The sequence below is a fragment of the Mus musculus genome, chromosome 12 (genome assembly GCF_000001635.26).
Source record: "Mus musculus strain C57BL/6J chromosome 12, GRCm38.p6 C57BL/6J".
NCBI classification, from domain to species: Eukaryota; Metazoa; Chordata; class Mammalia; order Rodentia; family Muridae; genus Mus; species Mus musculus.
In genome coordinates this window covers 24057601-24074580 of record NC_000078.6, presented here as the reverse complement: position 1 = coordinate 24074580, position 16980 = coordinate 24057601, and the positions used below count along the sequence as shown (strand labels likewise).

The window sequence follows — 16980 nt, the reverse complement described above, 5'->3', positions numbered from 1 at the left end:
AGACATGTCTCTTGATTAGTGATGGTGCTCTGTTATTACAATTGAGAACATGGAATCCTGAGCTGAATAAATAGTGTCCAGTGATGTGAAAATTCACAGTACCTTGAATTTTGCCTTATTTCCAATACTATATCATTCATTTTCCTGGTACTGTCTTTTAGGCTACACTTGGGAAACCCATCATATTGAAGGACATTGTCAAAGTTCAAGAAGAAATGAAAGGTAATTTTAATGTGCAAGCTGATGCAATTATGCCTCTGAGGAAATATTACTATTTTATGGAAGCTCTAAAGAAAAGCAGAAGTGTAAAATGTCAATACTTCAAGTGTAACTATAATTACAATATTCTTTTTTTTAAGATTTATTTATTTATTATATGTAAGTACACTGTAGCTGTCCTCAGATACTCCAGAAGAGGGCATCAGATTTCGTTACGGATGGTTGTGAGCCACCATGTGGTTGCCGGATTTGAACTCAGGACCTTCGGAAGAGCAGTCTGCTCTCTTAACCACTCAGCCATCTCGCAAGCCCTAATTATAATATTCTTAAAAAAAGTTCTGCCTCGATGTAGTTATCTGATTTATCCATCAAAGAATTCCTCCTTAAAAAAAAAAACAAGGAAACATTGCCTTAAGAGATACCTTTATTCAATTTGTACCTCTATTAGACCTATACTGATCTGACAATGTTTATAGACTTACAAGACTTAGATATTGCACATCGAATAGTGATAAATATATATCCAAAACCTTCCAATAAGCAAATAATCTATGGGAAAGTTGGTGATACTCATATTCTTATACTGAAATTGATCATTTGTTTAAGGTACAGTTTATGAGAGTCAAGAGTGTTGTCATAGGAGAAAGCTTAATTCATGTATTACACGTCTATGAGGAACAAAAGGTCAAACAGTGTGAATGCAATGTGGAAACCTTTCATCTGTTATTCTTCTTTTTATATGTATGTCATGTGTCACAATGGATAAAAGCCATGTGAGCATAGGAATATTGAAAGAAGCAATGTTCTGCTTTCTATCACAGAATAATGAGAAAATATGTCAGATTCTGTCTTTGGTAGACATTCTGAATATGATAAAGTTTGCAATCAATTGGTTTTCTAATTTTACTGAGAACTTCCCCAAGCTCACACTGTAGAAAATCTTTATGGGTACTAGGAATTTGGAAATTCTTTTGTTTGTCCTGGTTCACAGTCAAATGTGGTATAATTCATGGTATAGGAAAAATTATGAAAGCAATTAGTTTTATAAAGCTCTGAGGTGTTCCATTTTCCTCATAGAGATGAAATACATCATATAAATATCCCATATAAAAAGGATGATATAAATGTCAGCCATGTAATAACCAACACAGACATCTCGAAAGATGCAAAACAACCCATAATGAGGGAGAACACCATGAACATATGAAGTGATAAAACCAGATGATCTGCTACATCTTTATCAGTAGACCAACTTGTAAACTTTATTCATCTTGATGAAATGATTGAACAGGGAAATTAATGTAGTAAACATATCACATGTGCCAATTCTCATTGCAGGTATGTAAGTAATCATAGTGGAGAGAAACTCTATGAATGTAATGAACGTTCTAAAGCCTTTTCATGTCCCAGTCATCTCCAAAGTAATATAAGAAGACAAATTGGAGAGAAAACACATGAACATAACCAATGTGGTAAAGCCTTTCCAACACCCAGTCATCTTCAATATCATGAAAGAACCCATACTGGAGAGAAACCCTATGAATGTCATCAATGTGGTAAAGCCTTTGCAATACCCAGTCATCTTCAATATCATGAAAGAACCCATACTGGAGAGAAATCTTATGAATGTCATCAATGTGGTAAAGCCTTTGCACAACTCAGTACTTTAAATCGTCATAAAAGAACACATACTGGAGAGAAACCCTATGAATGTAATCAATGTGGTAAAGCCTTTGCACGACGCAGTAGTTTAAAATGTCATAAGAGAACCCATACTGGAGAGAAATCCCATGAATGTAATCAATGTGGTAAAGGCTTTGCTCTACGCAGTAGTTTCCAATGTCATAAAAGAATACATACTGGAGAGAAACCCTATGAATGTGATCAATGTGGTAAAGCCTTTGCACAACTCGGTCATCTCCAACGTCATAAAAGAACACATACTGGAGAGAAACCCTATGAATGTAATCAATGTGGGAAAGCATTTGCATGTCACAGTCATCTCCAATGTCATAAAAGAACACATACTGGAGAGAAACCCTATGAATGTAATCAATGTGGTAAAGCCTTTGCACAATTCAATAATCTCCAATGTCATAAAAGAACACATATTGGAGAGAAACCCTATGAATGTAATCAATGTGGTAAAGGCTTTGCTCTACGCAGTAGTCTCCAATGTCATAAAAGAACACATACTGGAGAGAAACCCTATGAATGTAATCAATTTGGTAAAGCCTTTGCACAACTCAGTAATCTCCAATGTCATAAAAGAACACATACTGGAGAGAAACCCTATGAATGTAATCAATGTGGTAAAGCCTTTGCAAATCACATTCATCTCCAATATCATAAAAGAACACATACTGGAGAGAAACCCTATGAATGTAATCAATGTGGTAAAGGCTTTGCTCTACGCAGTAGTCTCCAATGTCATAAAAGAACACATACTGGAGAGAAACCCTATGAATGTAATCAATGTGGTAAAGCCTTTGCACAACTCAGTAATCTCCAATGTCATAAAAGAACACATACTGGAGAGAAACCCTATGAATGTAATCAATGTGGTAAAGCCTTTGCACAACTCAGTAATCTCCAATGTCATAAAAGAACACGTATTGGAGAGAAACCCTATGAATGTAATCAATGTGGGAAAGTATTTGCACATCACATTCATCTCCAATATCATAAAAGAACACATACTGGAGAGAAACCCTATGAATGTAATCAATGTGGTAAAGGCTTTGCACAACACAGTCATCTCCAATGTCATAAAAGAACACATACTGGAGAGAAACCCTAAGAATGTAATCATTGTGGGAAAGCATTTGCGCATCACACTCATCTCCAATATCATAAAAGAACACATACTGGAGAGAAACCCTATGAATTTAATCAACGTGGTAAAGCTTTTGCATGACCCAGTTATCTCCAATACCATAAGAGAACACATATTGGAGAGAGACCCTATGAATGTAATTGGTAAAGACTTTGCACGTCACAGTCATCTCCAATGTCATAAAAGAACACATACTTTCCTGGTATAGCTGTCTCTTGTGAGGCTGTACCAGTGCCTGGCAAATACATAAGTGGATGCCCACAGACATCTATTGGATAGAACACAGGGCCCTCAATGGAGGAGCCTTAGAAAGTACCCAAGGAGCTGAAGGGGTCTACAACCCTGTAGGCGGAACAACAATATAAACTAACCAGTACCCCCAGAGCTCATGTCTGTAGCTGCATATGTAGCAGAAAATGGCCTAGTCTGCCATCATTGGGAAGAGAGGCCCCTTGGTCTTGCAAACTGTATAAGCCCCAGTACAAGGGAACGCCAGGGCCCAGAAGTTGGAGTGGGTGGGTAGGGGAGCAGTGTGAGGGGAGTATATAGGGGGACTTCAGGGATAGCTTTTTAAATGTAAATGAAGAAAATATCTAATAAAAAATTGAAATGTAAAAAAAAACACACACTGGAGAGAAACTCTATGAATGTAATCGATGTGGTAAAGACTTTGCAGGTCACAGTTGTCTCCAATATCATAAAAGAACCCATAATGGAAAGAAACCTTAGAAATATAATCAATGTGATAAAGCCTTTTCACAAAGTTATTGTCTCTATAATCATAAAAGAACCCATATTGGATAGAAACCGTATGAATGTAGTCAGTGTGCTAAAACCTGTGCATATCCCACTCGTCTGCAAAACGTTAAAGATTCCACACTGGAAAGAAACCTCATGAATGTAATCAATGTGGTAAAGACTTTTTACAACTCTATAGTCTCCATTATTTTTAAAGAACACATAGAAGACAGAAACCTTTGGAAAGTAATCAGTGTTGTAAAGCATTTGATGTCACAGTCATCTATGATGACATAAAAGATCACATACAAGTGAGAACCCACGTGAATGTTATGAATGTAGTAAAACCTTTGCATGTCAGAGTTCTTTAGGCATACACAAGACAAACCACACAGCAGAGAAACCCCAATTTAAATGTTTGCTTTTCCGAGAGTTGGTTTGGTCATGAGATCTGTTCCTAGCCATTGAAAGGCTGAGGGAGAAACCCTCTGAGTATATTTAATATGGCAAAGCCTTTGCACAATTTTGTAGTCATCTTTATCATGGAAGAATTTGAACTGGGTAGAAACATTGTGAATCTATTTAGTATGATGAAGCTTTTTCACTGAACGTCTTTATATATATATTCTTTTTATGAGACTATTCATACTGGAGACAGATGCTATGAATGTCAGCAGTGTGGTAAAGCTTTTAAGTTGTTGGGTCCACTGAGGTTCAACACAACTCACACACCAGGACAATGCAAAGGATAAGAATTTATTGGGCTGAGCGGTGGTGGTGCACTCCTTTAATCCTAGCACTCGGGAGGCGGATGCAGGCAGATTTCTGAGTTAGAGGCCCAACAAGTGTAGAGTGCGTTCCAGGACAGCCAGGGCTACACAGAGAAACCCTGTCTGGGGGGAAAAAAAAAAGAACTTATTGGAATTAAGTCACTACTGATCAGTGAGAGACACAAAAGCATACTCAGAAGTTTATCTTCAAAACCCACCGCCCACACCCAAACTGAGACAGAAAGTTGTATAGCTTTCAAACACAAAAACCTCAAAGTCCTGGGCCAACTTATAGCTACATTTTCTCCCAAATCAAAAGTTGTTTTTATTGAATGAGTCAATAAATGGTGATTGCTAACTCCTTGTATTTGGTTGTTGTTGTTGCAGCTGCGGGTGGTATTGGTGTTGGGCTGTGTGTGTGCTTTCCCTTCTTTTGTAGACAGTAAGAGATTATTTGCTACCTGTGTTTTCATGTGTATCCTTAACTTCCTCGGTTAGATTCTACCTCTATCTCTTTGTGTTGGTCAGTATGTTTAGAGAGAGGTTGTTTAAATTTGAGTTTATCGTGGACTATCTTAATTTTTTCCATTAACGGTATAGTCCTTTTTTTGCATATTAAAATCCAGGCATCTGTTGTTTCTGCGGCACATATGTACAAACCCTTCTGGCGTCTACAGACTCCAAGAAGACATCCGTGATCTTTTTTTGTTTTGTTTGGTTTGGATTTTTTTTTTGTTTGTTTGTTTGTTTTTGAGACAGGGTTTTTCTCTGTATAGCTCTGGCTATCCTGGAACTCACTTCGTAGACCAGGCTGGCCTCAACCTCAGAAATCCGCCTGCCTCTGCCTCCCGAGTGCTGGGATTAAAGGCGTGCGCCATCACGCCCAGCCTGAAGACATCTGTGATCTTAATAGATCTTCCTTTATGTTTTTCCTGGCATTTTATCTTTGCAGCTTTTAGTATTCTTTCCTTGAACTGTGTGTTTTGATTATTACACAGGGAAGAGACTTTATTTTATAGTCCCTTCTGTTTGGTGTTTTGATGATTGTTGTGTTTTCTTTATGTTAGGAAGTTTTTCTTCTAGGATTTGGTTGTCAATACGTTCTGAGACTTTGAGCAAGGATTCTCCTTCCTCTCTTCCTAAGTATTCTTATGTTTAGTCCTTTCACAGTGTCCTGGATTTCCATGATATTTTATATCAGGAAGATTTAGACTTACCGTTTTTGTCTGATTTACCCATTCCTTCTATTGCTTATTCAATGATTGAGATTTTTCTTCCGTATCTCTGTTCTCTGGGTGAACTTTGCCTCTGTAGTTCCTTTTTGCAGTCCTAAATTTTTATTTCCACTATTTCCTAAGATTTAGTTTTCTTTTTTGCTTCTATTTCCACTTTTATGTATTGAATAGTTTTGTTTACTTCACCCGTTGGTGTGTTCTTTCTTCGCTTTATTTATAGGAATTTTGGCTTCCTCTACTTTTTGGTTTGTGTGTTCCTGGCCTTCTTTGTGGAATTTATTGATTTCCTCCAATTTTGTTCTGTTTTCCTGGATTTCTCTAAGTGATTTGGTCATTTCCTCTTTAAGGAACTCTGTTATCTCCATACATTTGGGTTAGAGTGTTTTCTTGTAATTTAGCTTTGTTGGAATATTTAAGACCTTCTTTGACAATATAAATGAGCTCAGAGTCATTAGCCAGAGAGTGATAAATGCTGGTCCTTATTACATTATCAAGTACCAACATCATGGAATGGAATGGCACTATCTAAGCTAAGTATTCAGCTTAGATTTAACCCGATGTGTGAAATATCCCAAGGTTGTTCTTTCTCCTTACACTGGACGGGTAGCCAAGTGAGGCACTTTTTGAAAGAGTTACTTTTTGTGAGACACCTGTTTTTATCACTAAACTTGGGGTCACCATTTAAAAAAAAAAAAAGACCTGATGTTGACAGGGTGAGCGATTTTGTAATTTTCCAGCATGTATTTATTCATGTCTTGTGAATGAAGACAGACCAGATTGATAGATATGTAAATTGGGGACTTTAGCTTGATTCAAGCAATATTGAATTTCTGACTTTGGAGATATGTCCAATGCACTTTCAGGCTTTAGTCAGCTCAGATGATTGTGACACAGGCCATTGGCTGTAGTTATGTGTCATGTTACAGGTCACAGCAACTGATATTGCCCACAGGAGCCAGGTCAAAGAGTATTGTATTAATGCCATTGTTTTCTGCCAGATAACTTCTCTCTCTCTCTCTTTCTCTCTCTCTGTCTCTCTCTCTGTGTGTGTGTGTGTGTGTTTGTGTGTGTGTATATAATTATGTTTCATTTTTCCTTTTTTAATTAATTAATTTATGTACATCCTGTTCCTGTCCCATTGTGGATAGAGAGACAAGGCAGTCCTCTGGTACATATGTGCCTGGGGCAATGAGCCAGTCCCTGGATGCTCCTTGGTTTTTGCGTGGAGGTCTGAAGTGTCCAGGTTAGCTCAAAGTTTTATTCTTATCGGGTTGCCATCTTCTTCACCCCCTTAAGTCAGTACAGTTTCCTGCCCTTATGTAACATTTCAACCTACAACAATATATCAATATATCGATCTATATATTTCTATATCTATCTATTCATCTATATATCTATATATCTTTAATCTATACATCTATATATCTATATATCACCTATTAATCTATATATCTACATATCTATATGTATATATCTATACACCTATATATCTATACATCTATCCATATATCAATAAATATATAATCTCTATATATTATCTATAAATCTGTATATCTATAAATCTATATATAAAAATCTATATATCTAAAATATATATACACATATATGTATATTTTAAAATCTATCCATCCATCTATGTATCTATAAGTCTATCCATATGTTTAGCTTGATGTAGCTTTTTTCTTTTTCTGCCAGATAACATATACATATATATATATGTATATGTATATATATATATTCAATTATGTTTCAATTTTTCTTTTTTTAAGTAATTTTTTTATTTATTTAAGTACATCCTCTTCCTGTCCCATTGTGGACAGAGAGACAAGGCAGTCCTCTGCTGCACATGTGCCTGGGGCAATGAGCCAGCCCCTGGATGCTCCTTGGTTTTTGGCTGGGAGGTCTGAAGTGTCCAGATTAGCTCACAGTTTTGTTCTTCCTATCAGGTTGCCATCCTCTTCACCCCCTGAAGTCAGTACACTGACCTGTCCTTATGTAACATTTCAACCTACAACAATATATCAGTATATTGACCTACATATTTCTATATCTATCTATCTATTCTTCTATATATCTATATATTATCTATATATCTTCAATCTATACATATATATCTATATATCACCTATAAATCTATATATCTACATATCTATACATATATATTTATATATCTATACACCTATACATCTATATATGTCTATATATCAATAAATCTAGATAGATATATACATCTATCTATATATATTATGTATAAATCTATATAAAAATCTATATATCTATAAATATATGTGTGTGTGTATATACATATATACATATATATATATATATATATATATAAATAAAATTCTATCCATCTGTCTATCTATAAGTCTATCTATATGTTTCACTTGATGTAGCCTTGTCTAAAAGGACTGTTATGTTCTAGGTTTTAGACGTTCAGGCTGAGAGGAAACAGTATGAGTAACATTTGATCTAATACCAGATCCTCGACTCTGGACCCATATTTTACGATAGTTTTGAGGATTATGATTACATCATTCCTACCTCCTGTGATCATCAGTAAACACATCTAATGCCTGCAGCTGGCAAGAAGAAAGGTTGATGGCATTTCAGTTCCCGGCCTTGGTGTCTTTGGAAGAGACCATGAAGGAGAGGGAAGAAGAAGCAGGAAAAAGGTCCCATGGGTGGATGGATTGGGAGAGCATGGCCAGGAGGGCTATCCTGAGAATATGAGCAGCCTGGGCAGAATATGGCAAGTGAGCTGGGCGTGGTGTCACTCGCCTTCAATCCCAGCACTTGGGAGGCAGAGGCAGGCAGATTTCTGAGTTCTAGGCCAGCTTGGTCTACAAAGTGAGTTCCAGGACAGCCAGGGCTATACAGAGAAACCCTGTCTCAAAAAAAAAAAAAAAAAAAAAGAATATGTCAAGTGATATCTCACAGTTCTTTGTAAAGAAGTAGAGAAATTAGCATAGGGGAATGGTATCTGCCCCATGCTGGTGCTTTAATGCTTATAATAATTATTATTAGTTCTTATTTTATTTTTTCACATTATCATTTACTACATTATTATATTATTTAATATTATTTCTTTTTATTATTTCATATTATTTATTATTTTATTATTTGATAGCATTGTTTCTTATTATTTCTTATTAGTTTATTATAACTTCTTTTTCTCTTCTTCGTATTATTATTATTTCATACCTCTATAATTTATGTGGTGGTAAGAAATCCACAAGTAATATTTACCACAACAAGTTGGATGCAAAAACAGCTTGTGCCCAATGACTTTTTGAAATGCAATTGAAAGTAAGATGTGGTTTTTACACACTTGTAACCTCAGAAACCAACAGACAAAGCAGAAATATGGCCAACAGTTATTTCCTTGGGATACAGGAAGAAAGTCCTCTGGGGTCTCTGCTAATAAGGTCACACATACCCCCACACAAACATGCACACACACACATACTACATACATACATTAACACATATACACACACCACACACATAAACATACATGCACCACACATACATCAAACACACACACATAACCATGACCCCACAAAAACACGCACACGCACATATACCACATAGTTACATTCACACCCATACACACACACATACACCACAGATACACATGCACACACACCATGTACAGTAACACACACACACCACAATAGCCTCACACAGTCACATACATACCACATGCATACATTCACACATACACACATACACCACACATACACCACAGCACATGCACACACATACCATATACATACATTCACACGCATACATACAAACACACCACACACACCTCCCTTTTTGATTCTGCTTCATTTTGCGTAACAATGATTTCTAGTTCCTTCTGTTTCTGTGCAAGTATCATGATTTCACTTTTCTTCCTGACTGCATGAAATCATGTCATGTGTACACTCTGTGATCAATTTGGTTAACAAGAATGAATTCATAAAGCAGGGCCTGGGCTGAGGAATTTGCATTGTGGGTGTTCCACATAGCCAAGAGTGACAAGGCATGTCCCAGAGGCTCTTCTCCCTCCGTGAGCCCCTTGGAGCATGGCTCTTGACCAAGGTTGTGGGGAAGGCAGGATGAAGAAATCAGTAGCTGACATTGTTTGTATACCTAATTGCCTGGTGATTTCTGCTGCAACCACCAGGTTGTGTGTCTGATGACCTTCCACAGGTTCCACCATCTGCCTGCACTTTGACCCCATGAGTGTGAAATCAGAACTCCTGGAACCTATTAAATCTGGGGGCTTTGAAACACTTTGAGAAAATATGGACAAGGTGGAGCACGGGGTATCTGAGGTCAGTGAAGCTGGTCTGTATACATTGTAGAGGACATGGATCTGTGAACCCAGAACATGCAGCTCAAAGCATGAATGCTGTGTAGGCTGTAGACCGAATGAGGACAATGATTGTCCATGCTACAGATGCCCCATTCTGGTGGAGGGTGTTGACCAGATGGGTCCAGGGAATGTCTCTGTGCCTGTCTCTCAATGTTTCTATGAATCTAAAACTGCCCTAAAATAAAGTCAGTTAAAAATACATATGGGACCCAAGGAGATGAATACATATTGCAGCCCAATAGGAGAAACAGCAATATGAACCAACCAGTACCCCCAGAGCTCCCTGGAACTAAACCACCAATCAAAAAGAAACCCATGGCTCCAGCTACATATGTAGCAGAGGATGGCCTAGTCAGTCATCAATGGGAGGAGAGGCCCTTGGTCCTGTGATGGTGCTATGCCCTAGTATAGGGGAATGCCTGGGCCAGGAAGCAGGAGTGTGTGGGTTGGGGAGCATAGGAAGGGGGGAAGTGATAGGTGATTTTCAAAGGGGAAACAGGAAAGGGGATAATATTTGAAATGTAAATAATGAAAATATCTAATAAAAAATACATATGGGGACTGGCGGAGTGGCTCCCTGCTTAAGAGTTCTTACTGTTCTTTGAGCAGACCCTAGTTCAGTTCCTCCCATGTTGAGAGGCTCACAATCACTGGTAACTCCAGCTCTGGGGGATCAGGTGCCCTCTTCAGGCCTCCACGGGCACCTGCACTAACATGCATATTCCCACACTAATGAGCACATATCTGTTAGGGAAGTGCATGGCTTTTCTAGTCCAGATCTTGGATTTTTGGTCTGAGTCTAAATTCAGGGGTAGTCCTTTGTAAAGCACTGAGTATTGAGTGCCTGCTTTGTTTATAGCTCCTGGTTAGGCACTGATGCAAGGTAATGAATGAAGTGATGCCCTCTTGACTTCATGGTGTCCAGTCAACCTGGCTGGGTGGGAGGAGGGCAGACACACGGACCCACCCCTACCCCCAGTCTGCAGAGCAAGGGGAGTCCTAGGTCCTCCTGCTCTTTAGAACAGACTCTGGGGCAAACCAGTGCTTGGTTCAGGAAGAACATTGCAAGTATGATCATTGCTGTGAATGGAGAGACTCTGCACCGTAAGGGGAAACTGAGACAGTGCTGTAGCCTAGGCAGAGAAGTTGTGCTCCGGTGACAGGACTTTCCCGACCCATTCTGACTGCCACTTACCTCTTGAGTCAATTACTAGCCTCCCTGTGAGCCCCATTTTCCCTCTCAAGAAAATGGAGGTAAGAAAATGGGCCTCCCTCCTTGGTGTCCTGAGGATCTCAGGGGACAATGACAGCTTTGAGTGAGGTGCAAGACTATTTAGGAACAGTCCCATAATATTGTTCACTGGGAAGAGGCCTCCAGTCCCCATGTGGGGAGCAGACAGGGAGGAAGGAGATGGCCTTCAGAGCTGGCTCTACAGGGGGGCTAAGTTATATTCATGATGCTGACTGTGTGTATCTTTGCCCAGAGTGGTGAGGGCTGGTGTGCTGTCTGAGATGGGATATATTTTTACTCCATGTGTACATTTTCTATGTGCCATGGGAAGCATGTCTGGACAATATGGGCTTTGAAGAAAAGGCCTGGCTCAGGTCAGCCCCAATAAGGTCCAGAGCAGGACCTTGGGTGCTCCTTTGAGCCTTCCCAAGCCCAGCCAGGATGTTCCATCAAGCATCCTAATGACCAGAAGGGAAAAATGTCCAGGAACCACACACAGCTGCATCTGAATAGCCCAGTCACCAGTTGAGTTATAATTAATATTCTGAGTCCAGAGAGCCATGGCTATGACCATCACCCACACTTGCTTTGTGACAATGTTATTCCAGCTGAGGGTGACCAGTATCTCACCAGGCTTCTGTTAATGGGGGATTATAGGAATTACACACACACACACAGAGAACATGCATACACAAATGCACATAGTATACACGTGCATACTCACGTAAACACACGATCAGCTTTACTTGGGTACTTGGGGTAAGTGAAGGGATGTTGTGAGCTCACCCAGGTGCCAGTGCCCTATGTGACCTGTGGTATTCTTTTCCACGAGCATGGTCTAGCAGCTTGTCCAGCCTGTGCATCATCCCCCAGTGGTTCTGATCCCTGCTCTGCCTTGGCCTCCACTTGGCCCTAGATAAGTCACCCCAAGGCCAATAGGCCTTGTAGTGGCTATTCCTGGTTGTCAACTTGACAATATTTGGAATGAACTACAATCCGGAATTGGAAGGCTCACCAGTGACCCTTATCTGGAGGCTTGGAGATCCTTATCTGGATCTTGGTATGAAGATCTTGAGCCATAGTGGCTATGGATTCCAGAAGATTGAATCTCCGAGTTTAAGGAACACACCTTTAATCTGGGCTACACCTTCTGCTGGAGACAATATAAGGACATTGGAAGAAGGGAGTCTAGCTCGAGCTCTTGCTCCTTCGCCTGCTTGCTGCGTGAGACTGAGTAACTGCTAGATCCTTGGACTTCCATTCACAGCTGCGACTGAATCATTGTTGGGAATTGGGCTGCCGACTGTAAGTCATCAATAAATTCCTTTACTATCTAGAGACTATCCATAAGTTCTGTGACTCTAGAGAACCCTGACTAATACAGGCCTGCAGAGCATTAGAGCTATGGATGAAAGGAGTGCCATTTACAGAGACTGTGGGTAAAGTCTCTTCAGTGATCTCAGAGGACAGTTCAGGAAACTGAGGCTGAGAGGTAAGAAGAACCCTGTAAGTACCACGATGAGCCAGGCCTACTTAACCATGAGGCCAGCATCACCACCATTGTTTCAGAGATTGTGCATGTGTCATGGTTCTTTCTAATCCCAATGCCTGCTACCTCAAGAGGTCTACAAGATGCAGAGGAAAATGTCAAGCAGTACTTCTGTCCCTGGCTCTGGTAAATGCAACTAATTCCCTAGAGACTTAGACCAGCAGTTCCCAGCAGACCTGGGAGTAGCTGGGTCTCCCTCACCCCTACCCCCAGCCCAAGACACCCAAGCTCCTACAGCATTCATAGAGGGATTTTCATGGCACAGGGTGTCCTCAGGACTTCCTGTGGGTGGAGTTCCTTTCTGGCCTTCACCTTCTGGAGGGAGAGGATATCTCCTCCTGCCTTTTTCTTCACTCCCCCACATTCCATAGACACTCTCTCCAGGTTGTCAGTGAGTCTGAAGGAGATACCCAGAAAGAGGCCCTTGTCTTCGGAGGAAAGAGGATCTTTGGGTCTCCTCAATCAAAAATAGACACGATGGAATATCGTGTGCAGTGCTGGGGCTAAAGAGAGCAGTTCCTGAGTCTATATGACTGAATGTCACCTGCATACATGCCTCCAGGCCCCAGGGTCCTCGACTCCAGATGCCATCCATGCACAAGTGTATGGCAGGGTCCAGTCAAGCCTGGAAACTGATGTCTGGAAGCTGGAGCAGACAAAGAGGTCAGAGGAGTACAAGTTCTACCTATAGTGCCTCTTCTCATCCTGAGGCCCTTTGCTTTGGTGTACACCCAGTGACTCCTCTGTAGACAAACACACCTCGGCACTGAATGAGGAGAGTCTGGGTCAGATAGTTCTTAATCTTATGTCAGAACTTTGCTATGGGGTCAGAAGTCAGAGGATGATCAGTAGAAAGATCCCTCTGATGATTGGCACCTCCTCCATTCCTACCCACCTGCCTGTGGATGAAAGCATGTACAAGTCTGGGGCACAGCCTTGCTGCCAGCTGTCCACTTTGGTAGGCCATATGGCTGTGCTCAGCGTGTATTAAGAATATGCTCTGTCCCTAGTGAGCTTGAGGGCTCTGGCTTCTAATGGCCAAGAAAAGCAAAGTAAAGCCTGGGCCTTGAATTCATTATAATATTGGGAAAAGTAAAGCTGGAGAGAGGTTAGGCTTCGGAGGTTGTGTGTAGAGGCTTCCCATTTTGACAAAGTATTCCAGGAGGTAAGAGATGTGAGCAGGGAGAGAGCCTGAAGAAGGTGTGGGAGCAAAAGGCCCAGTGGCAGCCATAGGGCTGGAGACAGGAGCCGTGGAGATATTCGTGGCCAGAGAGGATGGGAAGATGGATCATTCTGATGGGGTTGCAATGAGTCACAGCCTATAGGTCAGAGCTCAGCATGTACTGAGTGACAACTCAGTGGTTGTAGGTAATGACCTGTTCCCTCCCTCCCTAATTTCCCCACATGTTCGTGCTCTCTCTGTGTCATAGTAACTCACCTCTGAGCCCACTGAGGCTTCCTCTGAGCATCCATCTTTCCTGTCCACCAGTCAGCATCTTCTCCATCTGCCCAAGGTTAGGGTCATTCGCTCAGCACATCTTCAGGCCAAGTCCATGCGTACTTGGTAAAGGTGGCTGGATGAATGAATGAGCAAAGGACTCATATTCCTGTGTGTAAGAATAGCGAGCTCCCAGAGGGGATATCTTCCGGAGTCCTATGTGGTACTCTAAGGAGTCCTCCTTCTAACAGCTTTTCCTCCTGGGCTCTCATTGGAGCCAGGAGGGATGGGAGCCTCTGAGTAGACAGTGAGGTAACACATCTCTGTGTTGGTGAAGGGGTGTTCGGGTGTGTGTGTGTCTGTAAACTTTGCAACATGTATGGAATGAAGTGTGAGCCACTCCCTGAGGGTCCCTAACCCTCACACTCCTATTCCCAAGCAGTAGGCATGGACTTCCCAGGATACCTGCTGCCATGAGAGAAGGGGCCTTCCTCCTCCTGAAACCCCACCCCTGTGTCTAGCAAGCCCTTGGTGCTTGGGCCCCTGTAGTAGACCTGCTCCTCAGCAACAGGAGCCTCTGCAGTCCCTGCCCTGATGTTTCCCTGGCTACATCTTTCCTTCCCTCCCCTCATTTCCTCTTTGAAGTACAGGAGTTAGGAAGTCACTGGACCTACCTAGGAATGCTTCCAGATCACAGTGACCCCAGGCTCTTTACCAGCACAGAGCACGGTTTTTAATGCCACTGCGCTAGGTGTGACCTGTAAGAGAAGCTTTTCAGGTCAGTGGCTTCCCTCCTCACAGGGTGCTGTACTCAGATGTAGCTCATTGAGGAAGCCTGTGGTCTTTCACAGTAAAAGTACTCCAATGTCCCCACGGAGCATTTGCCTGGTGGTTCAGTTTCTCTGTCTCCTCATAGCTTCTGTTTCCCTTTCTTTCATAGAAATAGGCTGTAAACTCCACACACAGGGACCTTCACTCTTGGTTTACAGCTAAGGAGACAGGACTCAGAGAAATCAAGGTAGCAAGAACATATGGCTAGAAGGGAAGGCTGTAGGCAGGGATTGACCCAGGGACCACCAAATCTGCATGTCCCATTGCAGCCTGACACAGTAAACTGCAGCTCCTTTTGGAGAAGGACACACATAGGCTCAGTCAGGAACAATGAGAGATATTCTACCCTTCTCTATGCTAGGCCTGGCTCAGCCCCCTTGCGTTACTGCTGGACCCTCCCAGGAGTGTTGGGTGCTGGCCACTGGCCAGGGCAGCCTGAGACATTGACCATGCAGAACCAGTCTTAGAGGCCCCGTGCCAATCCCCTGTCCACTGGGGAAAGGCCATTGCTGGCTTCTTGGCCTGCAGCATCAGAACACAGTTGACATGAATTGTCATCCCAGCCAATCAGGAGCCCATGTGTGAGTCATTCCATAGTTAGCTCAGGGACCCCAAAGAACCTGCTGCATCAAGCCTGGGACAACGTGCCAACCTGAGCCTGAGTGCTGAGCAGCAAGGCAGAGAAGCCTATTCTGACTCCATCCCACCAGGACTGACTGCACAAGACGTCCATCTGTAGAGGGACTGGGGGACGAATTGGAGGCCTCTGCCCTCTCCTGCTTGCAGCAATGTCTTACATATCCTTCAAAAGATCACTTAAGGCGTGCTGTGCTCCAGTAATTTCAGCAGACTGAGGAGTGTCTTGAGTTCAAGGCTGGCCTGGGCCTTACAGAATGACTCTATCATAGCCAGATGGTGGTGAGGTTCTCCTTTAATCCCAGTATTCATGAGGCAGAGGTAGATGGATCTGTGTGAGTTCCTAGCCAGCCTGGTCTCAGAGGGAGTTTCAGGACAGCCAGGGCTACAAAGAGAAACCTTGTTTAAAAAAAAAAAAGACTCTTTCACATGAAAACGGGAGGGGGAGGGAGAGGCGGGAGGATAGGCTGGAGTTGGCTACGACTGTTGGTAGAATGCTTGCCTAATCACCGAAGTCTAAATCTATCCCTAGGTGCGCCACAAAATGCATGCTGTGGTGCATGGTTCTAACCCCAGCCCTTCGGAAATCGAGGCAGGAGGATCAGGAGTTCAAGGTCATCGTCCTTTACATAATGAGTTCAGTGTCCAGCCTGGGATACATGAGACCCTGTCTCAAAACCACAGGGTGTGGACTCAGCCCACAGGAAGAAGACTGTTTGTATAACACAGGTGTCTGTTCTCTGGCTCAGCCTTGAGCTTCTACTGTGCAGTTGAGCATAGATTGTATCCTGAGATGTTTGACTTGCTAATTCCCTAAGGTTTCCATAAAGCTGGACATTAGGTGAGGAACGTGAGGGCCTGGATTTGCCCTGCCTTTCATGTCTTTCCAGCTATCCCCATTGCCAGTTCCTAGTCTGCTTGGGTTGGTCATCTTGGTTGTGCTCCATGTTAGCTGGCCGACCTCTGTCCCTGTGGGGATACTATCACTTCCTCATTGGGCAGCTGTTGTGTGCTGCAGGGCAGTGAGTTCTCCTTAGCTCTGGCCCTGGCACACACCCACACATTGCTTTTTGCTTTCCCCCTCCACCGCAGGGAACTGGCTGCCCAGATGTCCTGCTGGTCCCATACAGA

At 42.1% G+C, this 16980-nt stretch overlaps 1 protein-coding gene across 2 annotated transcripts in view; it reads left to right on the top strand.

Annotated features, from left to right (window-relative positions):
* The window catches only part of 9030624G23Rik (RIKEN cDNA 9030624G23 gene), a 53729-nt gene that overhangs the window by 22676 nt on the left and 14073 nt on the right, over positions 1–16980 (top strand). The window contains exons 3-4 of one of the 2 annotated variants that reach the window (NM_001382819.1): positions 162–222; positions 1558–4921. In NM_001382819.1, coding sequence (NP_001369748.1) covers positions 162–222; positions 1558–3019 — 1523 coding nt within the window. In that variant the 3' untranslated portion in view covers positions 3020–4921. Of the gene's footprint in view, positions 1–161; positions 223–1557; positions 4922–16980 lie in introns of those variants that run through there. The other variant, NM_001256489.2, reaches the window with a different exon arrangement.